Raw genomic sequence first — 26,690 nt, 5'->3', positions numbered from 1 at the left:
TGAGTCCTCACATTCTGGATATATGGTGATGAATTATACTTTTCCATGATTATAAATCCTTATTAGCTAATGTTACACTAATTCATTAGCTTTTTTAAATAGATGTTTTTTTCTATCTTGACAATTTCTCCACAGATTTCAGAATATCCATCAGATGATGACAATTTTGAAGGAAGCAATGTAGAAACAGAAGCTACTAATTCAGAGTTTCCTAAAAAGTTCCAGTTCTGTTTTGGAGTAGGGTTTGAAACAGACACAGGAAGATCGGCCACTGACTGGCTAAAATCTGTTCAGACCCTTCTACAAACTCCTAAGAAAAAAATAGAAAAAAGTTTGAAGACTCCAGAAGATTCTGCAAAAAAAAGAAAATTGCTGAGGTATATACCAGTTGTTTAAAGTAACAACAACATTAATTTTAGAGTTATATTTTTGAAACTTTAAAAAGATGGCATTGGCCATTTCTCTTTTTATCATGTTTTGTTGCTAGTTAATTTTTCATGTTTTTCAGAAAGTGATAAAAACTCATGCTGAGTTCGTCTGTTTATAATCTTCGATTAGGTGAAATGGTGATCATGATTTTCACTGTTCCCTGCCAATCTCCCCCAAACAAAGTCAGTAGGGAAGTTGTCAGGAAGTTGGAAATTGCTCCCATTCACATTGGGGGGGGAGGCAGTTGGCCTGCCTGTAGTCATTCTTTTTCTCTGTGTGATGACCCAGGGTGTGGCATGAAAGCAACACAACCAAATAACAGGTCTAACTCCCCTTTATTGCTCCAACTGTGCCCCCAAACTTTCCCACATTTGCTATAAGTCCTGGAGCAAACACATGCCTCTGGCTGCGAGTAGTCCAGTAAACAAGGTTAGCCACACAGCAACCAGGGCCAACAGTCCAATAAGCCAAGTTAACCAAACAGCAACTAGGGCCAGCAGTCCAGTAAACCAGGTTAGCCCAAACATTAACCAGGGCCAGCAGTCCAATAAGCCAGGTTATCCAAACAGTAACCAGAACAAAAAGTTCAGTGAAGCAGGCAAATGGGCAAGTCCCACAAGACAGAGTACAGCAATCTCCAGCGTTGACAAGTGCACACGAGGCTCCACAGATTCAACGCTTGTTCCCAACAAATGTCCCTCCCACTGGCACCTCCTTACATCTCAGTCCCCAGGTGTGCCTTGTGAAAGGGGGAGGGGCAGTCTTCTCCCTTGTAGCTGGCTCAATCTGCGTTGGTCTCGCCTTCTCTCTTCCTTCAGGAGGGGGTAGTTCTTGCTCTTCTCCTGAGTTCTCCCTGTCTGCATGCCTTATTAATTCAGAAAAGCCTTGTCTGGACTGACTCTGCCCTTCCCCAGTTTCTTCCAAGGCCAATGGAGCTGCCCTCTCAATTTCTGTCAGTTCTTGTTCCAGCTCGTCTTCCCCTGCAGATTCAGACTCCAATAAGGGCATGACACTCTGTTTAGTTAAGGAAATATCTCTTGACAGGATGACCCAATGGCTCATGGCTCATCTAGATCTATATAAAATTCATTATGCATCTGAAATACTTATGGATTACAGGAATTTCCAGTGTTTCCATACCAGGCAGTTTAAGTCATTCAAATTCTGCTATGGGATCGGACCCAACTATCACAATAAAAGTAATACATAAAAGAAGATTCATGGGGACTCTTCATTCTTAACTTTTCAATTTTTATAAGTCTTTATAAATCACATTTTTATAAGTCTTTATAAATCACAGGTCTTACTTTCCATTCCAAGCTATAAAATAGGGTCACAGTTGAAAATTGATGTTTAAGAAGTGAATTATTAAATTATGCAACTGACTGAGAGGCAGCTTTACCAAGAACAATTCTTGTTCTTAGCTTCGAGAGTATTGAATATTATTTGCAAATAAGTTAAGTTTCAGGATTGCTTTTAATAAAATTGTTTTGAAGGCCATTCCCTTTACAAATACTGAACTTTTTCAGCTATAGACAAGTTTTCAGACTACAGAAAGTGCACACTTGACCTAGCTTATGAAATGAATCATGAGGTCAAGTATGCACAAGGAGTATTTTGGGACACATTCCTTACCAGTGGTCACTTGTCTTCCAGTAATATGGTGTAGGGCAATGGTCAAAAGTACACTTATCTTGACTGAAATTACACTCTTCAGGTGGAAAGTTATTCTGACCAAAAGAGTATTCTTGTACCCTTTTAAAATTGTTCTGGTTTTTATTCCAGGAATTTAAAAAACTGTTTATTGAAACTACCTATATTAAATGTAGAATTTATTACACATAGTCTGTATAAATCTATTCACATACTATTCTTACAATATTCTTCTGTTGCTAAGAACTCTAGAAATTGTGTGTTGCATTTATTTAACAAAGCCTTGGAGAAAATCAGTGAATTTTGAGAATTTGAAATGCAATTTCTTCAATCTCTAGGGGAGGGCTAGCAGAAAGATTGAATACACTTCAAAACAGAAAGAGATCCGCAGTAAACTTTTGGAGGCATCAATGTACCTCTCACCATGAAACACCATCAGGTAAGAACTATAATAAAAATATTTTACTATGATTTAGAAGAAAGTATAATTTTAAAAAAGTCTTATCGTTATATTGATATGACTTTGTAACTATATGCTTTCAAGGCTTGAAGGTCATGTTATACTTCCACCCAGAGCCCCTCTATAAGGGAGATAGGCATTTAAGAAGTTCGATATATAAATATTTTGTGTTGCTTCTTGAAGGAAGAAACATGAAGATCTTAAATTTATTTACACTCAGTGATGTCTTTTCAATGTAATGTTTGGTGGCTTTTAAATGTTAATTGTAAACATTACTGATTATCCTAAGTCTTGTAAAATACAGTGCAAAAACAGATTAAATGGCAAGTACATCCAATATGCTACTGTGGTGCTACAAAGTCATGGGAATTTGCTATAATGCCTTGCCCAAAATGTGTTGTCCATTGCTGTAATGGATTCAAGTCTAATCTGGATCAGTTTCAATCTACCTTTTCCAGAGTTGCCTTCTATCTTTGTGTTCCAGTGTAACTTTGTGGCAAACAAACTGGATCTATTATGCAAATGTGTCCAAACCATCTCAGCCACCATTTTTTTGTTTCATCAGTTATTGTTGACTGGTTGCAATATTGTTGACACATGGTCTCTTTTCTCACTATGGTCTATCACTATACTGCCAATACTCCTAGAAGGTTTCCAGTTTTTAATCTCTGGTTACAAAAGCATTCATGATTTAGCCCATTATAGAAGGGTTGGTAAATACCACTGACTGAAACAAAATTTGCAATTTTAATATATTAATAATTTTTAAAAAATTCTGGTCACTGACCAGAATTACAAACAAACACATGTTACAAATAAAAGTAAAAATCAAACAAGAAAACATTACAATTGGTGGTAGCTTTGTCAATGGATAATCAAAGTGTGCCTGGTTTTACAGGCAATATAACAAAATTTTGCTATGTTCAAGGAGACTAAATCATACTGATCTGATAAGAATAACTGTACATAAAAAAAGATCAGAATTTCCCAGGTGTTATAAAGATAACAAATTATAAGGTGGATTCTTGAGTCCTTGTAAAGTGTTGCAGTACTGTAGGACATGAACTGAAGTTTCAACAGTCCCTTGTCCACAGGGGCACAGTCTCAGCTCATAGAATTTTTTTTCATCAGCCCCCTAAAACTGATGTGTAGAGAGCATTGAAACATGCTAAAGTTAGTACTCTTCAGAATTTGGAATGAGTTACGTGATGCAAATAATTTGTTGGGTTGTAAAAAGAGGTTTGACTGCTCAGAAAAATGTTCTTAGGTAGAGCATACTGATCCTGTTCGAATCCCTACTGCCGCGTAATGGGGTGAGCTCCCATTACTAGTCCCAGCTTCTGCCAACCTAGCAGTTCGAAAGCACGTAAAAAATGCAAGTAGAAAAATAGGGACCACCTTTGGTGGGAAGGTAACAGTGTTCCGTGTACCTTTGGCATTTAGTCATACGGGCCACATGACCATGGAGATGTCTTTGGAAGCACTGGCTCTTTGGCTTTGAAACGAAGATGAGCACCACCCCTTAGAGTAGGGAACAACTAGCACATATGTGCAAGGGGAACCTTTATATTTACCTTTTACTGATCCTGTTGGGCTTTCTCGTCTTTGATATGTTGTTTAAATGCTCTCAGTGCAAACTCTTCAGTTTATTACCCATCATTATGAATGCATTGGAAAAGCTGCTGAAGTTTTTGTGAAATTGTCCTGTACAATATTGGTTTGTAATTGTCCACAATAAGGAAAGAAAGTCCTGTGGTAAACAATAGCTTCAAACAATATGCTATGAATCAGATCCATGCAAAATGGTAGCCTTCCCTCCCTCATTCCTCAATACTACATATAGGAAGCAAGTGGCTATCTGAAATACATCCCTTAGGAATATATAAATGGAAACTTTCAAGAGCAATATGAAGTGTAAGATCATAGCTGGGTACCAAAAAGTAGTTGTACTAAAGCTGAATATAACTTCAGAGCTTCTGGGATTTGTTGTGTTCCTCTGGTGAAGTGAAAAGACTGAATAATGGCTACTATTTTGAAATAATAGAAAATATTTGTAGCTCGGGTTTTATATTTTGGCAGTGATTTGCTCTCCAAGCTTGTTTCAATTTAGTTTCCAAATGCTTTGTTACCAGACTAGGTAACATCATCAGCAAGACTGTCTTGTCCTAATCTCCTTAGCTTGTAAATGTCTTGTGTGCCAGTGTGTTCTATTGGTTGGTTGTTCGTTTGGAGTTATATTTAAATTCTAAGCAGCTGATTGGTTCTTTTGTTGATTGGTTGTTCGAATGATCTGGTTTCTTATATATTCATATGCTGGATCTGGGTCAATATGTTTGTTAATTGCTCCTTTGGTAGAATACTAGGTCTTAACAAATTCACGTGCATGGCATGAAAATGGCTGGTATTTTTTGGACCATTTTCTGATATAATTTTAGTGTGCACTGCATTGTGGAGCTCTAGAAAACCATGCCCACATATTTAAAGGATTTCACTTCATCAATATGCTGGCCATTTATCCTCCCAAGTATGCAGTTTAGGTGCATTTTGGGATATATAATATTAACTTTTTCCCATAAGCAGTAGATGGGTAAATGAAAAACTTCAATTAACACCACCAATGTTTCACCCTGATGCAATACTGAAATATCATAAATATCAAAAACTATCCTGATCTTCATGAGCTAGTTTTTCTCTTTGTTTTTAGAGTTTGGATGGTCAATACACTATTTTACTGACTATGGACAGCAGTTTTTTTTTCATTTGTAGCCAGCTTCTTTGCTAAAGATGGAGCTCAGGATTGCTTGGTTTGTAAATGTGATATTGTCTTGCTTCCATGTGCTTGGTATTTGTTCTGAAGTACAGAACAATTGAATTAGGAAATGTAGTTGTCATAATGGTCATCTCGTGACTTCAGTCCTTCTGCTATGACCTCATCACATCCAACAGCTTTGTTTTACTTAAATAGTTGTATATCTGCTTTGATGTTCACAATGCTTGGCAGCTCCTCTGATACTGGTAAATTGTGGAGTGGTTCTACAGGTGATATATCAGATTTGTTGTGATTATATAGCTGATAGAAATGTTTTTTCCATCAATTCAAACTTCAGTAATGCAACATAGAAAGGTATCATGGGCATTGTGAATGTGGCCACTGATATTATGCATACAATCAGCTTCTTGCTGTTCTGCAACAGCATTATCACAGTACCTTATTTGTTCTCCAGTGTAGCTGTGGAATAGTCCAGGAATGGGTGTTGCTACAGTCAGATCTGCCCAGAGACTGAGTCGTAAAATCCTTAGACATGCACTCTTGCCTCTCTCGCTCTCCAGTTTTTTTGGCTCAGTCACTCCGATAGAGACTTTTTTTTGTGCTCTGCGACTGTAGTGGATCATTCCTGGACTATTCTGGTTTAGGCCCCTTTTAAAATTTAAAAGTTTGGATCTCACTTGGGGGCGATCATCGACTTCTGCCGAGGGGAGGTCTTCCTCTCACCAGACAGATGGGAAAGCATAAGGGCCCTGATAGCTCAGATTCAACAGAACTCCTGGGTTCCCATTGCAACCTTGTCCACATGACTGGGCAAGATGATTTCATGCATGGTCATAGTCCCTTAGGCACGCTTACACGATTGCAGTCTCCAATGTTTCATGCTCCCTCATCAGAAGGCGAAATGATCAAATTCACTGACCAGTGTCACAATGTCATTGCCAGTCCTAAAGTCATTTCACTGGTGGGTATTCTCAGTCCTCGACAAGAGCAGTGTCTTCAGGGAGCCCACCAGGGTAATGCTCACATCAGACACAAGTCTGATGGGGGGCTCACCTCCAGGCCTAAGTAGCACAAGGTTGCTGGTCCCTGCAGGACCTTGCCAACAAGCTGGAGTTGAGGGCGATTCATCTGGCCCTCAATCACTTTCAGGATTCCATACAGGGGAGACACATATTTGTGCTCACCAACAATGTTGCATCAAAAGCTGATGTCAACCGCCAGGGAGAAACCAACTCACGCCGTCTCATGGGAGAATCCTTGAGGCTAGGAAAGTGGGCAGAACTGAAATTCTCTCACTCTAGGCGGAGCATATTGCAGGGACACTGAACGCTCAGGCAGGCTACCTGAGCAGGACTACTGTGGACAATGCCAAATGGTGCCTCCATCTGGCAATCTTTCAGGAAATATGGTTCAGTCAACCAACAATAGAACTGTTTGCATCACCGGCAAATTCCCAACTTCGTCACTTTTTCATGAGGTTTCCAACTCCGAGAGTAGAAGGGGCCAATACCCTCCACTGTGCTTGGCCTCCAGGCCTCCAGGCCTTCTTTATGCATTCCGGGGGTGATTCGGAGAGTGATCTCGGATGAAGCAGAGGTTCTCCTGGTCACTCCTCATTGGCCCAGGTGGCCATGGTTCGCAGACTTAGTCAGCCACTCTGCATCCTGGCCCTGGCGAATCCCTCTGGAGAGGATCTCTCTCAGCCAGGGGGTCTTAGAACACTCGGAGCCAGGATGGCTCCAACTGACCGCCTGACACTTGAAGGGATCCTCCTAGGAAGGGACAAGTACTCGGACAAGGTCATACAAACCATCCAAGCGGCCAGGAGACCATCGACCACCAGAATCTACAATGCCACCTGGGCTGGGTTTGTCCGATGGTGTACATTGCTGTTGTGACCCCAACCTGAGCAGGTAGCAACAAACGCAGTCCTTAGTAAAAATACACATTATTCAAGCAGCTGGGAATTAATTAATTCATTCCCAGCACCGGGTAACTCAAAATGAAACAAAGGCTTCACAAACAAACAGTCTTTGGTTATCTCAAACCTGGTTCAATCTGGATAACTGCCAAGGTCTTTTCTGATAAACGTCCAGAGCAGAGAACAGAGCAAAGAGAGCAGCTGCAACATTGCTTTCTGGCAAACAGAGACACCGGTGCTGGTCTCCTTTTAAACCTTATGGGAGGGGCCAATGATCTCTTGGCCCTACTCCCGAGGTGACCTCTCTGCTTGAGCTGCTCCTGTCTTTTGGCAGCTCATCTCATGCGGGCATTAGGAAAAGGCTCATCGCAGTCCAATTCCGCCAACAGCTCCCCAGGCTGCTGATGAATCACAACAATTGCATCATGTCCTCCCTACTTCTGCTTCTGACCCACAGGTACTCGACTTCCTGCAGGACGGTCTGGACAAAGGGTTGTTGCACAATACCATTTGAAGGCAGGTCGCGGCTTTAGCCACTGTACTGACAGGTGAAGACCAAGGCCCTCTTACGCAACACCCTGTCATCTGCAGATTCATTCATGGGGCAACACCCTGTCATCTGCAGATTCATTCATGGGGCAAAAAATTTGAGACCTCCCACTGTTCATAGATATCCAACTTGGGAGTTGCCCAAGGTTTTGCACGCCCTTACAGAGCCACCCTTTGAGCCCCTACGGACCACGAGCCTCAGATATTTGACTCTCATTTTATAGTGGCATTTCTAGTAGCTATAAAATTCAGTTAGGCGCATATCCGAGATGGCAGCTCTTTCTGTTAGAGCTGATCTCTGCATCTTTCATCCGGATAGAGTCATCCTGAGACTTGATCCTTCCTTCATCCCCAAGGTTAACTCATGGTTCCATAGGGCCCAGGAGGTTATCCTGCCAAACTTCTGTCCAGGGCCGTCCCATGCCCTGGAGAGACGTTGGCATATCTTGGATGTAAAAAGGACTCTCAAGATTATATCAAAGGAACCGCACCACCAGGAAATCTGAGGCTCTGTTTGTCTCCTTCCAGCCTGCTTCGTTGGGCACCAGGGTGTCCCTGTGACCATCGGTCGCTGGCTGAAGGCAAGTATCACCAAAGCTTACCAGAAGCAGTCAATTCTGATTCCCAGACAGATAACTGCACATTTGACTAGAAGCGCAGCTACCACTGATGCCCGGTCGACGCAAGCTTCCCTGGAAGACATTTGTAGAGCAGCCACCTGGACTATGCCCTCGCCTTTCATTCGCCATTATAAGTTGGACATCTTTGCATTGGCAGAGGCATCCTTTGGTAGGAGGGTTTTACAATAGGTGCATTTGGCCTTGGGGAATCCAGACCCAATGACTACCCGCCCTTAGGACAGCGAGGTTTTGGTATGTCCCATTCCTGGACTATTCTGCAGCTGCACTGGAGAAGGAGCATTGTCTCACCTGAATGGCTCTTCTCAGTGGCTGCGGAATAGTCCAGCCCCACCCTTGCGGGCATAAGGCCTGGAGCCAGCTATTTCTAACATTTTGCAGCCACAACTTCACCAAAAAACTGGAAAGCGAGAGGGCAGGAGGGCGTGTCTAAGGATTTTACAACTCAGTCTCTGGGCAGATCTGACTGCAACAACAGCCATTTCTGGACTATTCCGCAGCCACTGAGAAGAGCTGTTCAGGTGAGGCAATGCTCTTTCCAATTGCAGATGATGGCAGATGGCATATGGCATGGTTGACTTCTTGTATTATCAAATATATTACATATTTACATTTGATTAACAGAGAACAAAAATGTGGAGGAGGAATGAGCCAGAAGATAGTCAATGGGCAAAAGAGTATAAGTTTCTCAGTTACCTATCACATTTTTAAAAAAAATTCTGGATTTTTTTCTCCCTCTCAAAAAAAGAGTAAAATGTAGATTTACATTATACCTCCATATTAATGGTAGGATACAGGACTTATCTACAATTCCTTAAACCAGAATTTTCTTCTTTCTGAAATTGTCTGTACTTTAAGAAGATGCAGATAGTCATGTGTCTTTGAGTTCTATGAAGATTTTTATTTTTGAATCTGACATGTTTCACAGGCCTTCTCTGTATGACCAAGACCCAACTTTGAAATGTGCATGCTCTAGTTTAAAGAAATTACAAAAAGGACAATGCCATTTGGCTTCTGCTTTTGAATGAAAGCCTGCGTTTTAAGGGTGCAATAATGCCCATACTCCATTTAGATTATTTTTATTGATAAGACTATTTAATTGCCTCCCTCCAATATCTTAATAACACTATATTTTATATTTGCTGTCAATTTCAGTAAATGATATAAGTACCTGTAAATATTTTAGAGTTCTAGAGAATGGCAGATTTCCAGTGTTCCTTTTGTGACCTCTGATCACCTCATTTTTTGTTGTTGTTGAAAAAAAAGTATACTTTGTCTCTTTCTGCACATACAAACACGTTTGTTAATTAGTAGCCTTTACAATTTCCCAAGAGATTTGTTTAAAAGAAGCTAGAAAATAGGTATCAATATCTTTATCTTAAATCATAGACTTCCAAATAGGATTATATGCCTGTAGTTTTTTCTCACATTTGCCTATCTTATTTGAGGAAAGTAAAGTGCTATTTAAGTAAAAGTAAACATTTTTCAAGTCTAAGCTTTTATGATTAGGCTTAAAGTAGCACTTACTTAAGTTTGTACAATGTGTGTACACTCCCCTTTTTTCTCTATGGATTGAGTCATTGGTTTTATGTTTAAAAAGCTTCTCCTGCCAGATGTCTTCTGCTTAGTTGGTACACCTGTGCAGAAGTATCTGTAACCTCCTTCAACAGAAAATAAGAACAATGAAAGAATGTTGTTATATAATTGATAATAAGCTTTGCAGACTTAACAGGATTATATTTTTGGAAAGAAACCATCCTAAATGTTCAGCATAGAAAAGTTCTCCTAAAGAACAATTTCTACAGGGAAGATAATTTAAGTAGTACCCACTTTTTTTTTGCTGCTGGGCTTTTCTCGGGACTTTCCAAAATACTGACCTTTTGGTCATCTGGCGTTCCTTCATACTCCAGAGAAAGAAGTGTATATAGAATAGAATAGAATAGAATTTTATTGGCCAAGTGTGATTGGACACACAAGGAATTTGTCTTGGTGCATATGCTCTCAGTGTACATAAAAGAAAAGATACGTTCATCAAGGTACAACATTTACAACACAATTGATGGTCAGTATATTAATATAAATCATAAGGATTGCCAGCAACAAGTTACAGTCATACAGTCATAATTGGAAAGAGATTGGTGATGGGAACTATGAGAAGATTAATAGTAGTGCAGATTCAGTAAATAGTTTGACAGTGTTGATGGAATTATTTGTTTAGCAGAGTGATAGCCTTTGGGAAAAAACTGTTCTTGTGTCTAGTTGTTCTAGTGTGCAGTGCTCTATAGCATATGTAGAAGAACAGAAAGAATATAATAGACAATGACATTGTGGCATTTAAAATCACATACTTTCACAAATGAAACATTTCAGCTTGATGCACATTGCTTTCTGTGTTCTTGTGGAAATGGAATAATAGTAAGTCTAACAAAGTTTTTTTAAAGGAAAATGAAAAGAAAACATCAGAAATGAGGGAGAAATCCATAAAGAAGTGAAGAGGGATAGAAAACATGAGTGAACAAGGAAACAAATCAGAAAATTGGAGAAAAACAAAACCACCAGATAAAGATTATATGAAGGCCTCATTGAAATGGACAGTGGTTTTAATGGAATCGCTGCCAATGATATAGGAATGTCCTATCTTTTAATTTTAAAAATCCATTTCTTTGACTATAAGAAGGACTTCAGTTATATCGGTCATTCAAGTTATAATGCCTTTAGAAAATGGAAATTCCAGAATATCTCATTATCCTCATACACATCTGCCATACTCTGGAACTCTAAAATATTTACTTCTAGCATTCACTGAATAAATAATATCTAAATATCCATTGATCATAGGCAGTGAGCATTCCATTCATTAAACATGGACAGTATGTAAGGATATGGCTCCTCCCCCCCGCCCCCCCAAGATCTAAATCTGCTCTGAAGAAGCCAACAGCAGAATTAGTCATGTCAAGTTCATTGTCTCTTATTGTCTGGAAGTCATTTGATGAATTTCAGATTTCATTATAAAATTAGTTGTTAACACTATAATTCTGTTTTGCTTGAATGATAGAATTTAACATAATGAAATTATTTCAAATGGTAAGTGGCATTGCAGTTATTTATACTGTGTCGTTTTTAGAGATATGACTCTGAGATTAAGTAACAATGAGAAACAAAAGAATTGTGCATTTGTTATATTGGGGAACAATATTCAATTGTTTAAAAGCAGATTATATATTTTTGATTGGATTTTTAAATAATTGCTAGATAATTTGCTTTATTAAAAACTTAAAGTGAATGACTGAATCGTAGTTCAAACAAAAATATCCATACATAAATACATTTTGTCAGGTATATAATCTGCCTGAGAGAATATCGTAATATTATCTGTAGGATAATTCTAGTTATATAGGTAGTCCTCGATTTACAACAGTTCATTTAGTGAATGTTCGAAATTACAACAGCACTAAAAAAAGTGACGTATGACCATGCTTCACACTTATAACCATTGCTGCATTCCCCATGGTCACATGATCAAAATTCAGATGCTTGGCAAGTGACTCATATTTATGAAGGTTGCACTGTCCCTGAGGTCATGTGATCTCTTTTGTAACCTTCTGGCAAGCAAAGTCAATGGAGAAGCCAAATTCACTTAATAACCGTGTTACTAAGTTAACAGCCTCAGTGTGGTTAACAACCTAAGGTTGTTAACTTAACAACCTAAATTAACAACCACACTCAACAACAGTGACAAGAAAGGTCGTAAAATGGAGCAAAACTCACTTAACAAATGTTTCACTTAGCAACAGAAATCTTGGGCTTCAGAGGAAAGGTTTCTGATGCTTCCTTTTATGTATTTGGAGAAATTGAAGATCAAAGAGATTGAGCTTCTTGCAGAAGAGGAGCAGCAAATCAATGCCTTATTCATCTAGTTTATGTTACAGATCTATAATATAATATAATATAACAACAGAGTTGGAAGGGACCTTGGAGGCCTTCTAGTCCAACCCCCTGCCCAGGCAGGAAACCCTACACCATCTCAGTCAGATGGTTATCCAACATTTTCTTAAAAATTTCCAGTGTTGGAGCATTCACAACTTCTGCAGGCAAGTCGTTCCACTGATTAATTGTTCTAACTGTCAGGAAATTTCTCTTTAGTTCTAAGTTGCTTCTTTCCTTGATCAGTTTCCACCCATTGCTTCTTGTTCTACCCTCAGGTGCTTTGGAGAACAGCCCGACTCCCTCTTTTTTGTGGCAACCCCTGAGATATTGGAACACTGCTATCATGTCTCCCCTAGTCCTTCTTTTTATTAAACTAGACATACCCAGTTCCTGCAACCGTTCTTCATATTAGCCTCCAGTCCCCTAATCATCTTTGTTGCTCTTCTCTGCACTCTTTCTAGAGTCTCAAAATCTTTTTTACATCGTGGCGACCAAAACTGGATGCAATATTCCAAGTGTGGCCTTACCAAGGCATTATAAAGTGGCACTAACACTTCACGTGATCTTGATTCTATCCCTCTGTTTATGCAGCCCAGAACTGTGTTGGCTTTTTTTAGCAGCTGCTGCACACTGCTGGCTCATATCTAAATGGTTATCCACTAGGACTCCAAGATCCCTCTCACAGCTACTACTTTTGAGCAAGGTACCACATATACGGTACCTGTGCATTTTGGTTTTTTTTGCCTAAATGTAGAACCTTACTTTTTTCACTGCTGAATTTCATTTTGCTAGATAGCGCCCAATGTTCAAGTCTGTCAAGATCTTTCTGTAACTTGAGCCTATCTTCTTGAGTGTTGGCTCACTCCAGAAGCAATCAGAGTAATGACCCACTCTGAACCCAATATAGGCTCTGAATGTCATTTTCAAAGTGAAAGAAAGACCTCCAAAATGCTTGCCAAGATTAGAAGCCAATAATTTGTCATCACTCAGATCATCTGATTGAATAATCATAGCATGAGGAACTAGAGAGTAAGCTGTTCAGAATCCTCAGTTGCTCTCTAGAACCTTCTTTAGTTGCTAGAACAGGGAAACATTTGATAGCTTATATCAGTTGAAACTTCCTTCCTTCCTTCCTTCCTTCCTTCCTTCCTTCCTTCCTTCCTCCCTCCCTCCCTCCCCTTACATTGATTCTCATTCAAAATCTAACAGAATCCAGGTCTACTCATTCAGCAGTATAACAGAACTAGCTCTGAACTATTCAAATGGGGCCAAAACAATATACAGTATGTGTCTATAAAATAAAGCATATAATGAGAGGAGAAAATCCCATCCATTTCTTTTCATTAGAAAGAGTAATGTATTTGAGCTTAAATATCACTTTTCGCTACAAAGGCAGCAGTGCTTTATCAAACACTCTCCATTAGTTAAGTTCTCTAGTTCCCAGTCATGGAGGCTATTTTGCTTTTCTGAGTTGTTTCTGTTATGAATGCACATAGTTTTTTGATTGCAAGAGCCCTGGCTCATAGTTATTTTAAAAAAAAATACCAAGATGACAGTAGCTGGCCATCTTTTCTGGCTGCTTTTGATACCACAACAATTTCTCATTAGAGCATATGTCAACTTCTCAGAGGATATAATTTAGAAGTCCAGAATGTTATTGCTGCAGTTATTTGGCAATAGCATGTCCTTCCTCAGAGAAGCAAAGGCAGATGCTCACTTCCTGCATTGGAAACGAAAAATAAATGCTATCACCATATGGATGATGTAAAACTAATAGTAAACATAGTAGAATGAGGGAGAAGGGGCAGAGTTAAGAGATCTATTTTGAATTCTTTTATAGCAGATTGGTGAAATATGTATGAGAGTTTCTAGCCAAACAAACCTTTCTGAATGAATCGGATTCATACCAATTTGCTAATGGAAATGACAATTTTAGTTAGTATGTCTACGTTTCTCCATGCAAATTAACTTTGTGTATGTTTTTTTGCTTCAATCTTTTGTCTGCTTGATATAGCTGCCACCATAGTTCTGGACCAACTGAAGAGGCTTCAGTTGGTCCAGAACGCAGCTGCGCGGGTGATAGAGGGAGTTCCATGTAGCTCCCATGTAACACCTCTCCTGCGCAGACTGCACTGGCTACCTGTTACCTTTCGGGTGCATTTCAAGGTTTTGGTTACCACCTTCAAAGCGCTCCATGGCTTGGGGCCTGGGTACTTACGGGACTGCCTGCTGTTACCCCATGCCTCCCACCGACCCGTACGCTCACACAGAGAAGGACATCTCAGGATGCCGTCTGCCAAGCAATGTCGGCAGGCGGCCCCCAGGGGAAGATCCTTCTCTGTGGGGGCTCCTACTCTCTGGAACGAGCTTCCCCCTGTTCTACGCCAAATACCTGACCTTCGGACCTTTCGCCGCGAATTGAAAACACATCTGTTCATTCGCGTGGGGCTGGCTTAAGGCTTTTCTTTTAAACTGTCTAGATTTTTAAATTTTAAATTCTATTTATGTTTTAAATTGGGGTTTTTAGATTTTAAATATTTTAATTTTTCGGCCAATTGTATAATAAGTTTCTTAATTCATTTTTAATTGTACATGGTTTATGTTTTATCTTGGCTGTACACCGCCCTGAGTCCTTCGGGTCTAGAAATCCAATAAATAATAATAATAATAATAGTACTTTTAAGAATTCTTTGATGTGTTAATTGTGAGGTACTGATTGGATGTTGTGCTGATTATAATCATTTTTCTGTTTTTAATGCTGCTTTTTATTGATTTTGTTGTTTGGGTATTGTTTTAATTGCTGTGAGCTGCTAAGTGTTATTGACAGAAGATAAGCAGCTATAAAAATATGAATAAATAAATATAATTAAATTGAATTATTTGGCTGTATCTTGTCTGCATTCACCTGTTCATTACAGCGTTTTCACCTATCTTATCATCTAGATTTTGAGGATAAGACCTAAGGAATTGGAATATATATCCGTGGTCTCATCCCAAAATCCCCAAAACTTTAACCTAAGACTGTCTACTGTTGACCTCAACCCATTCCTAAGAGGTCTGTAAGGGGCGTGCATAAGAGCACCAGCGTGCCTACCGTTCCTGTCCTAATGTTCCCTTTGGCTGTATTCATTTTGTGTGGTTATTTCATGCTTATACTTATATATATTGTTGTGTTTGACAAAATAAATAAATAAATAAAAATAAAAATATATAGGAGAGAATGTTAGAATAGCTAAATGCAGCCTGAACCTGACATATATTCAAAATCAAGCAACTGCTGAGAGAGGACTTTAATTTAGAATGGTCTGCCTTTGTATGTGCATACACACACATGCCCAAGCATACTTTTCCTGAAAGCTCTTAGTCAATCAAGGTATGGCCTTAAATGTAAGCTGCCTCTGAGAAGGTAGAAACTAGACTTGCAACTGCCAGTAAAACTGAGTTTGAGGTATAATTAATGTATGAATTTCTTAAAAAAAAGTCTAAGTGCTAAAAATTACTTGTCCTTAGTTTGATATAATCTATTTTCCATAACTAATTAATTGAACCATTCAGTGCTATTCAACCAGAGGAGGAGTAGAGGAGTGGACTGGACTTGATTCTAGAAATGGAGAAAACTTACTTCAAGTGTAGTCATACAAACTGCCCTGTTTATCTTTTACTAGATATTTGAAAGATTGCTGATTCTTGTTTCTTGGAGTGTGTACAAACCACAGAATTAGTGTTATTTTCAACTCAAAACAAAAACAGGAAATTAGGTTGAACTGAAAACCTAAAACAGGAATCTTATGGGATATGTAATGGAAGGCTGAATATGTCTTACCATCTCTCACTTTGTCTTCCACGTGGGCTGCAGGTTAACTTACCAAACAATCTCTCCAGAGCCCTTAAAAATGCCTTCAAGTCAGGTGTTTGGTTGTTGTTTTTTAAAACGTTGGCAACAAGTGTTTGCAGTTTCCCTGGCAGCATTTTCAAAATGGATTTGCCATTATTTCTTTCCTGGGACTGAGATAGAGTGAGTGACCCAACGTCATCAGCTGGTTTCATGCCTAACACAGGACTAGAACTCAGAGTCTCCCAGTTTCTAGCCTGATGCCTTAACCACTACACCAAAATGTTAATCCCCACTTACTTGCTGCAAATGGCCCTATTTGTTTTCTTCAATCACTCCTGCCTGGAACATGTTTTGTATCTATGCCTAGTTCAAATATATCTGCTGACACAGGCCACCTGTAATTGGCTGGCTTTTGTACATAATATTTTGCACATCCTTGCTTATTTTTTTAAATATAAATTTAGATTTATTTTCAAATGTTTTTTATCTAGTGCTAAAAACAATTTAAGGGCTCAAATAAGCATATACGTATCCATGAAATGAATAGTATGCCAGGTATTTATATTCATTTTTCAAATTGGTCCTTGGTATTTCACTTACTGGTACTTAACTTCTTTAAATTAAAATCAGTTGTGAGGCTAATTGGAAATCTACCGCTAATGAAATCAGTAATGAAAATAAAGATTTATATACATATGTATTTTATTCATGCCTTACTTTTCATCCAAGAACTCAAAGGTAACAAATATTCTCAATTTCCTCATTTTCTCCTCACAGCAAATTTGCAAAGGTGATGGTGGTGGTGTGTGTGAGGGGGTGGGGGGGAGAGAGAGAGAAAGAGAGAGGCAGTCATTCAATGAATTATATATGAGTGCAGACTGACTTTGTCTACATACACCAAGAAGGAATAAGACTTATAAAAGAAAAGCAATTCAGGAAAGGCAGGAATTGCTGTTTTTGTTTTGGTCTCTTCTACCATGCCAGGCCTTGGCTTCAGCACATTATACCTGGTGAGCTTTTAGCAGAGACGTGGTTCTGACCGTTTTGAATTTTTTTGCAATACAAGAAAGATACAACAATCAGATTGGAAATGAGTAAGTGGAATCAGGTGGATTTTTAAGTTTTAGATAGAACTTTCTTCTATTCCATAGTGATATATTTCTAGATTTTACAACAAATTTCTCCCTCCACATTTGACATGTAACTTTTATAGGCAAGTATTTGAAAAGAATTGCCTTCCAGGGAAGAACTTAGCCTTGTGAGTTCCATGTAGAACCTAACTGATAGGGCAGCTGCAGTTTCAGGAACAGGTTTTCTTTGATGTTGTGCTTTAAGCCCCTTCTTGGCTGTACTTTCCAGTTACTTAGAAATCCTGGGACACCATATTCAAACATCACAGGAGATCTTTCGGATGCTTTAATATTTCAAAGTGTCAAATGTGTTTTTTGTTTTTCCTTTGCTGGACAGCTTTTTAAAATAAATATCTTCATTATGTTTCATACACAAATATTAAAATACAATCTAATATAAGGGGGGAAGGTAGGGGAATAACAGGATACAGCTTTTAAATAAGAGCAAACACATAAATTTTGCTGTCCACAGAAGCTGTAGTAGTCTGTTCTTTATATGATCAATCAACTCATTAAAGTTGGCATTTATACTGGTAAAAATGATTTTGCTATCATTCTTCAATAGTTCATGAGATATTCACAATGGACAAAATTATAGTTGCACACTAGCTTCCCCTTGCTTTGAGATTTTATTGCACAATTTATATTTTTCTATTTTCGATTTACTCTCTCTTGCTCTCTCTGTATTTTCTTTATTAGAAAATTTTCTTTCTACTAAAATGACAAAGGATAACTTAAGTTCTTAGATGCTAACTTTTTTCATAAGTGAGATTATGAGGCCTGCCAATTTAGTCTAGGTCCTTTGAGGAGTGTTGTTTTGATAAAAATACAGGAAATTGCCTCATAACTGCAAAAACTACTAGCCTATGAGAGTCTCTAGCACATGTTTTTCATGTCAGTTTCTAACAAGCCAAATAATTGGAAATGTTTGGATAACATAGTCTTAAATATAATTCCATTTTGTTATTACATATTATTTAATGTTTAAGTATATTAAAAAGCACTTAAGAATAAACTGTTCTATAACAGATACAAAGTTTTGTTTTCTTGAAGGCCTTTGCAATTAAAAGAAGTCCATATAAACTCATTTCTGATTTCTTATTTGTAGCTGAGGAGTTTTAGAAAATTTTCTTTTCATATGTTTTCATCAATTCTTAATTGTCTTTTATTGCTTAACTTCTAGGTGGCAAACCTGGTGTATTAATTGTGAAGATCTTAGAAATGCATGAAGAATGTACTCTTTGCATAGCTATCTGTCATCAACTGGGACAAATTTGTGCTGATGGTTCTATCATAAAAGAAATAGTTGAAATTCAGCCAAGACTTAAAGTTCTTTTTGCAAAAGAAACAACAGCTCATTTGAAGGCAGTACCACAGGACGTCATATATATTCATCCTCCTTGGTAAGTACATAAAACATTCTCAACCAATCATACCCTCAACCAATCATATCAGAGCCAGTTTGGTCTAGTGATTAAGGCACCAGAGTAGAAAGCAAGAGACTGTGAGTTCAAGTTTCTGCCTTGGTCATGAAAGCCAAGTGAGTGACCTTGGGTCAGTCATTCTCTTTCTACCCAACTCACCTCACAGGGTTGTTGTGAGAAAAATAGGAGAAGGAATATGTATTGGATATGTTTGCCACGTGATTTGTAAAAAAAATAAAATGAATGTGGGATATAAAATAAATAAAAATACTTAAATGCTCCTTTAGAGGAGACCCAAATGTAAGTTAGGTTTTATTTATTTTTTATTCTAGTAATAATGTAGTTGCCTTTGTTTTCTATTTCATACATTCCTGCATTTTGCTAAATGCTAAGATACAGGAATGAGTCAACCGTTAACATGTTTAATTTGCATTTGATTAAATGCATAGAAGAGATTCTAGCGAAAAAGAGCTTCACTATTATAGTGTTTTTGCTGATAATCATGCAGAATTAATGCTATATTCTAAAGACATTTATTATTATTTTACTCTGGTATGAGATGAACAGTACCTTGTTTTCCCCAATAAAAGGGAAGAGGAAGTTCTAAACAAAAGAAATCAAAGAAATTTTGTTACCATTGTTTTTATAGAGCCCTTTGATATCATCTATGCATTTTGAAAAGTTATAGATATTTAAGCAGACAGTACAGATAAAAAAATAAACATCAAAATCCCTGCTATCGAAAAGAAAGTTAGTCCTTTTTACATTCCTGCTTTGAAGATTTTGTAGAAACAGAAAAAGTAAGAAGCTCTGATAAGGGAAAGACACTGAGCCACCCTACAATAAAATTCAACAAAATTCAAAGTCAGTTACGGCAGAAGCACTGCTGGAAAAAAGATGTAATTGGACAATCTGTAGATGATTACCCCTTCAAAGAACTGGAGATAATAAACTATTTTATATGGGGGAAAAATGGAACAGCTTGCTTAGCTTCTGCCTATTATCATCATTCAAAATAAGATTTGACATCCAAAGGTCTTATTTTAAAGCAGTTGTTTTTCCTCTGCTTGAATTGGGAGCAATAAGCAAATTAGTCTTTTATCAAATTCTTTCATGTTTATTATAGTACATAGCTGATAATAAAATGTTTAGAAAAGTGGAGATTTAGAATTTTTTTGTATGGATGCTACTCAAAAACAAAGCCATTTCCTAACTTTTTAAAGCTTTTTTTACCATAATATTGGTTTAAATGTTCATGTGACTTTATACATAGTATATGATTTGTGCTTCATACCCGTTTCCGTATGGATTCAATCAATCAATCAATCAATCAATCAATCACAATAGAGCTGGAAGAGACCTTGGAGGTCTTCTAGTGACTAGTCCAACCCCCTGATCAAGCAGGAGACCCAATGCCAGGGGTCTGCAAACTTGGCTCTTTTAAGACTCGTGGACTTCAACTCCCAGAGTTCCTCAGCCAGCAAAGTCTTTCCTTAGAAACCTCCTATGATGAGGCACATGCAACTTTTGAAGGCAAGCTGTTCCACTGTTACTTGTCCTAACTGTTAGGAAGTTTCTCCTTAATTCCAAGTTGCTTTTCTCCTTGATTAGTTTCCATCCATTGTTTCTTGTCTTGCCTTCTGATGCTTTGGACTACAGAGAAAATAACATGACATTTTTATTAAAGGCAATATATTTTGGAACAAACTAGAAGAATCCTTTAGAAACTAGTTCGGGGCATTTGTTTTAAATTATCAGTAATTTTGGGGAGGAAATAAGGAATTAACTGATTGTATTTCTTACTAATAATATGCTGATGTGTTTTAATTCAGCTCAAAATTTATGTTAAATGGAATATTCTCCTAAATTTAAATAATAGATTTTAATGAAATTGTATACAGCAGTAAAAAAAACAACATCATATATTTGTGACCTGTAAATATGAAGTTAAATTGCTGACAAGTTAAAGAGCTTGCTATAGATAGATCACTATATAAATTTTAATAAATAAGACAGATTTAAGATTCTTGTATTAGGTAAGAAGATTATTGGGGAAACAGTCAGATGCAAGGAACCAGAATTCTATGAATAGGCCAAACCAGTTACTTTATCACTGGGAACCAACAGATAATGTTTTCCAGTCTGGTCTGTGATGCTTCCTTCTCCAGAATGATTCCATCCTGGCACTCCTTTTGATTCCCATCTCCCATTCAGCCTGTGATTCCACCATAGGAATGGAGATTTTATTGCCCTTATGCTTAGTGTACAAAAAGGACAATAAATTAGACAATTTATTATCAAAATAAATTAACAGTTCATTTTCTTCTATAAGTATTCCTTAATGTACAACCACAATTAGACCCAGAATCTCAGTTGTTGAGCAGATTGGTCATTAAGTGAGATGTCATGTGATTGCCTTGCTTAATGACCATAAACACTGCTTACCTAATTGTGGTTGTTAAACAATTGCTCAGGTCATTAAGCAGAGTGTGGAGGTGCCTTGAGTTAGGGGAGGTCCTGGGAGGCTCACGGCACAGCAGCATGCAGAAATGTGCTTCGGGCTAGGAGGCATTGACAGGCTCCAGAGCCTTCTGACATGCACAAGGCTCCTGCAGCCCTGGATGGCTTTGGCTTGCTTACCATCTAGCTATGCCCAGGTGCCCTCAACTAACTCTAGAGTGGACCAATGCACCTGAACCCTCCATGGCCCTAGAGGCTTTTAGCCTGCTCCCCACCCAGTTATATGTGGGAGCCCTTGGCCAGCTCCAGGACCTAGCAGCTCACAACTTACCTTTCTGTTTTTCTGTAGTTTCTGATAGATGCATTCAGGCAACGTGAGGCATGGCCTTTCTACAAGGGCTGCATTCTGCCAGTTTGCAAGTGGGGGCTATTCTTGCTATCCTTAAGGGGGCTCCTTTCTAAGAATTACAAAATTTTGGAGTGCTTGACAACCAGTTATAAATACAGAGAGGTTGCTGAGCACCCAAAATGCAGTAATTTGACTGCAGGGGGAGTGGTGTGACATTTTAGACAGATTGAAAATATTCTGCAGGCCATAAATCATACATCGTTGTAACTATGAACAGTTCTTAAATGACCAGTTGTAAGTCAAGGATTATCTGTAAACTCTCCTTACCCAATTGACACAAGACCTTTTAACATTTTTAAATACAGTAACATTTTTTCTTAAAGAAAATAATTGATAAAATATTTTTTGGTTGACTTATGGGGCCTGACCTTTGTACATCTCATGTAAGACACAGGAAAGATCACAATGGAATTTGACTTATATTTGGCCTTTTATATTTGGGATAATATATACCTATAGCAGTGGTCACCAACCAGTGGTCCGCGAACCACTGGTGGTCCATGAAAAAATGGTGGTCCCCGGGTGGAGGAGCTGCTCCTGGATAAGCAATGGCCAGTCCTGTGACTAGAGCTCTAGAAGATGGGACTGGCCAGGCAGCTCATGGTGGGGCTGTAAATCTCCGCTGTTGAGGGAAGTTCGGGCAATTTGTAACTTTGCAGCACAGCCCTCGCTGGCTGGAATGAGATAATGGTGCAAGGGGGAATGGCAGTGCAGGCAGGCCGAAGCAACGGGTGGCGGAAACCCCAGGCTGTTACTTCCCTCTGCTGTAGCTTCCTGTCGGCTGAACCCACCAGTGGCTGTCCCTGCCCCTCGCCCTCCCTTCCCAGTCACTCCTCGCCTGGCAAGGGAAGGGGGGTAATGGAAATTTGTTCCATATTCCAGAGCGGGAGCTGGATCTCGCAGCTGTTTCTTCTGGCCCTTGTTGGTGCTCCTGCACCTTGGTCTCTCAGGGAGACGCTTAACTTCCTCTTATCCCCAAGACACTGGCTGGCCCATGAGATGACAGAGAGAAAGAGAATGAGAGAGAATGAGAGCCTTCTTGGAAGAAGTGCGGGGGTGGGACCGAAGGGGAATGTCTTGCATTAAGTATCGACTCCCCCCACACCTCAATTTCGTGAGGCAGCAGTCCTTCCCGGCGCGCCTTGTTTCTCCAGAGCACTCTGACCCCCTCCCGCTTCTGCCCGCCTCCTCCTCCCCCTCCCGAAGTCTCTGGGCTGCTTACTCAGTCAGAGGGAAAACTCAAAGAGTGCTCCGCCGCCTGGCTTGCCTGCCTCCCCGGGGATGTCGCCCGGGGGGCCACTCTCTTCGCAGCTCTTGCTCGAAGCTGCCTGGCTCTGAAAAGGATGCGCGGAGAATCAGAATCAGAGATAGAGAGGGAGAGAATGAGAGAGAAAGGGGGGAGAGAAAGAGAGTGGGGTGAGAGAGAGAGAAAGAGATGAGAGAGAGAATGAGTGGGAGAGAGACAGAAGAGAGAGGGGGGAGAAAGAGAGAGAGAAAGAGAGAGGGAGAGAGAAAAAGAGAAAGAAGGGGAGAGAGAATGAGAGAGAGAGAGAGGGGAGAGGAGGGAGAAAGAGAGGAGAGAGAGAGAGAGAAAGAGAGAGAGAGAGATGAGAGAATTAGTGGGAGAGAGAGAGAGAGGGGAGAGAATGAGAGAGAAAGAGTGGGAGAGAGGGAGACAAAGGGGAGAGAGAGAGAGAGAGAGAAAGAGAGCAGGGGGAGAGAGAAAGAAAGAAAGAAAGGGGGAAGAGAGATGAGAGAATGAGTGGGAGAGAGTCAAAGAGAGAGGGAGAGAGAATGAGAGAATGAGAGAAAGAGGGGAGAGAGAGGGAGACAAAGGGGAGAAAGAGAGAGAGAGAGAAAGAGAGCGGGGGAAGAGAGAAAGAAAGAAAGGGGGAAGAGAGATGAGAGAATGAGTGGGAGAGAGTCAAAGAGAGAGGGGGAGAGAGAATGAGAGAATGAGAGAGAAAGAGTGGGAGAGAGAGGGGAGGGGGGAGAAAGAGAGAGAAGGGACAGTGCCTGAAGGACCCCATCCCGTCCAGGCACTTCTGCAAGCGGCATGCTGGGCTTGTATTTATTTATTTATTTATTTATTATTTATTTATTTATTATTTAGATTTTTATACCGCCCTTCTCCCGAAGGACTCAGTATTAGTAGTCCGTGGGATTTAAAATTATGGACTTGGTGGTCCCTGAGGTCCAAAAGGTTGAGGACCCCTGACTATAGGAAATTCAAAGTTTATTAACTAAAACCACAGTAAAATACTGTTTGCTTGATATATTTATGGAAAATAATAATTTATATACAATTCAATCAAATTGATCTTCAATCAGTTTACTGTCCCAGTGTGTATCTATATTAAAATATTTGCATGAAGGTATTTGAATAATTCTAACCTTTTTAGTAGCTGTTATGCAAGTGGAATGATATGATGATGGAATGATTTTATTGTTGCCTTTGCTACCATCAAAATACTAGATCAGTCAGTTTCCATTAACAGTCAGTGGAAATGCTTGTGCACAAATGCAAAAACACTGTCCCAACTTGATCACTGTGTTTATTTTACTTCTCATCTTTCTATAATAATTAAAAAACAATTATTCCTATGCACATGCAAAAACAATTGCATGTTCATAGGAATAAAGAAATCTGAAGAATGTGTAATATCTGGATAGAAGTAGTCCCTGTAAGCCTAGAAATAAAACAAATTTATCAAATAAATTGAAACAAAATAAACATTGAAGGTAGCAGATTTTGCTAAACTGATTCCAACAATTTATGTCTTTAGCTTTTGAGTAGGCAAGGGATATTAGCACTAGAACATATAATAATAAAAAGGTTTGCAATTTGTTTGAAAAGACAATAAATTACAGCAACAAATTTTACATCAGAATCCTATTATACTCTAGTCTTAGAAGTACACATCTGCTTTTATTTTAGGTTTAAAAATGTCCACTTACCAAACAAATTAGATTAAAGAAATCTGCAAATAAAATGGTTGCTTATTTCAATAAAATGGTTGAATTTATTTATTTGTTAACATTCTTTGGTAGAGTTAATCTAATATTAGTTTAGTTTCTAATATAGAAGTATCTCCAAATTATTTTTAATCAATGCTGAAAAGTTTACATTGATAAAATATTTATCTGCTTAGTAGCTACTTGCCCATAAAATTTAGGTTTAAATATTTATTCATATGAAATGTTAACTTTATATTAAACAACATATGGGAAGAAAAATCATAACCAGGTAATAGGTACTATAGTTATCTGTCTTCAGTAGTTATTGAATGCACAAGGAAAAGAAATGTTTGGAGGATAAATTAAGAGTTGCGATGAAGGTAGAGATGCAATTCTGTTGGGAAATCTGCATGGCACAGTGTAGTCAATTTTTTTAGAGACTGGCAGCTGTGCATTTTTGCAGGTGTGGGGGATGGGGTACAGACGTTGGGCCATATCACCCATATGGGCTGAGTCAAGACTTTTTTATCTGAAGTTGTATTAGGAATTGTAACCAGCATATTTGCACAAGGATGCCTACTTGTTTCCCAGTAAATGGATTTCAGAGGCAGCCATTCTGCCATCAAATAATAGTTATTGATGTCTGTGTCTTCCATGAATTGGTCTAGACCTGCTGGTAGCCAAGCTGGTAGTTAGCATCACATCTCATAGTAGCACATTCCAAACTTCATGTGTTGTGTAAAAAAATTCATTTTGTCTGATAGATGTTTTGGGGACTCTGGCCATTCCTATTAGCTTCATCTTGTGCTCATCCTGTGCTTCACCAGAACATTGCTCCCCTCCCCCACAAACTATTGCTCTACTAGGAGAGAGAAAGGCTTGTATCAACAGAAAACACAAAAAACTGATCAGTCAGTTGGACTGAGGTTGGTATTTAGATTAACAACTAATTCTTGCTTAACCCTGCTTCTTTTACATGCTCTACCAACTTATCTTTCTCTTTGGCCATCATTGTCATAGAGATATGATTTTTGTATGGTAAAATAACTCAAAGCAAAACCCCAGGTAGCAGTTCTACTATGCACTAAAATGAGGTGTCTGGACTTTCTCTTAGCCTAACTCAAAATGCCTAGAGAGCCTAACATTGGTGGGGAAGAGGGTGCCTGCAGAATTAAGTGATCAATTGAAGTTGGCATGATTGTATTTTTGCCAGGTTTATCACCAAGATGTCACTGGTTATTTGTATGGTGAAACTATGTTGAAAGAAGAGGGAAAACATCAGCTTAATGGAGAAAAGCAGAAGGTGATTTCAGATTGCCATTGCAGCAGGCTAGAGATGAGATATCGGTGATATCTTTAAGAAATGTTCCATGAAAATGATTAGTAAGAAGTCTTCATGCCACAGAAAGTTGGAAGTGAGGATGAAATTTCAGTTTAGTAAGTGAAAAAGAAGCAGATGCTCTGATATTTAGGTATTTGAAAGGATTGAAATCGTGACAGCACTTGACTGGGCTAAGAAATTAAAAAGGATGGGTCCATACCATAGTGGCTAGTATGTGGATGGGAGAATATAAAGAAATAAGAAGACTGTAGACTAGAGTGGGAAGTCAGTAAAATACTTTGGAAGACTTCCTGGCAAGCTGCTGCAGTCATGAACTGCATGCTGATGAACTAAGAGTTGAGTTTGACTTGAACCTGTATAGTATATATAGGTTAGGTTTAAAGTTGTGATTGCTCTTAAGACTAGTATTTCTTTCAATATCTAAATATTTAAGGTATGGCAGTATGTAAGAAATACAAGATACCACAAAAATACCATGTTTTATGTGGAATTTATTTCTATGCCCTTTTTTGTTCCATTTTGGACTTTCTAAGCTTTTTCTGTTAGTCTCTGAAATATGTCTTTCTGTTTCTGAAGTTAAAATTGTGATGATCCATGTTGATAAATTATGCTTTCTTAATTTATATATATTTATTTCAAGGAATTTGTGAATTTGCACTTGCATTCCAGAAGCTTCCATTAGTGATTTAAAAGGAATAAAATTTCTTACCGAATTTGGACCAGGGAATGTTGGATATGACTGCATGACCACAAATCTCTGGAAATGGGGCTTAGGAAGGTCATGG

At 38.7% G+C, this 26,690-nt stretch overlaps 1 protein-coding gene across 4 annotated transcripts in view; it reads left to right on the top strand.

The window, feature by feature from the left end:
- Nucleotides 1-26,690, top strand: part of SPIDR (scaffold protein involved in DNA repair) — a 192,556-nt gene that overhangs the window by 63,111 nt on the left and 102,755 nt on the right. For all 4 annotated transcript variants that reach the window (XM_058177653.1, XM_058177652.1, XM_058177655.1 and 1 more), the window contains 3 exons: nt 136-377; nt 2,421-2,521; nt 18,496-18,715. In XM_058177653.1, coding sequence (XP_058033636.1) covers nt 136-377; nt 2,421-2,521; nt 18,496-18,715 — 563 coding nt within the window. The remainder of the gene's footprint in view (nt 1-135; nt 378-2,420; nt 2,522-18,495; nt 18,716-26,690) is intronic.

The sequence above is a fragment of the Ahaetulla prasina genome, chromosome 3 (assembly GCF_028640845.1).
Source record: "Ahaetulla prasina isolate Xishuangbanna chromosome 3, ASM2864084v1, whole genome shotgun sequence".
Lineage (NCBI taxonomy): Eukaryota > Metazoa > Chordata > Lepidosauria > Squamata > Colubridae > Ahaetulla > Ahaetulla prasina.
Note: the sequence above shows the minus strand (reverse complement) of the source record. Positions and strands in the feature narration are given on the sequence as shown.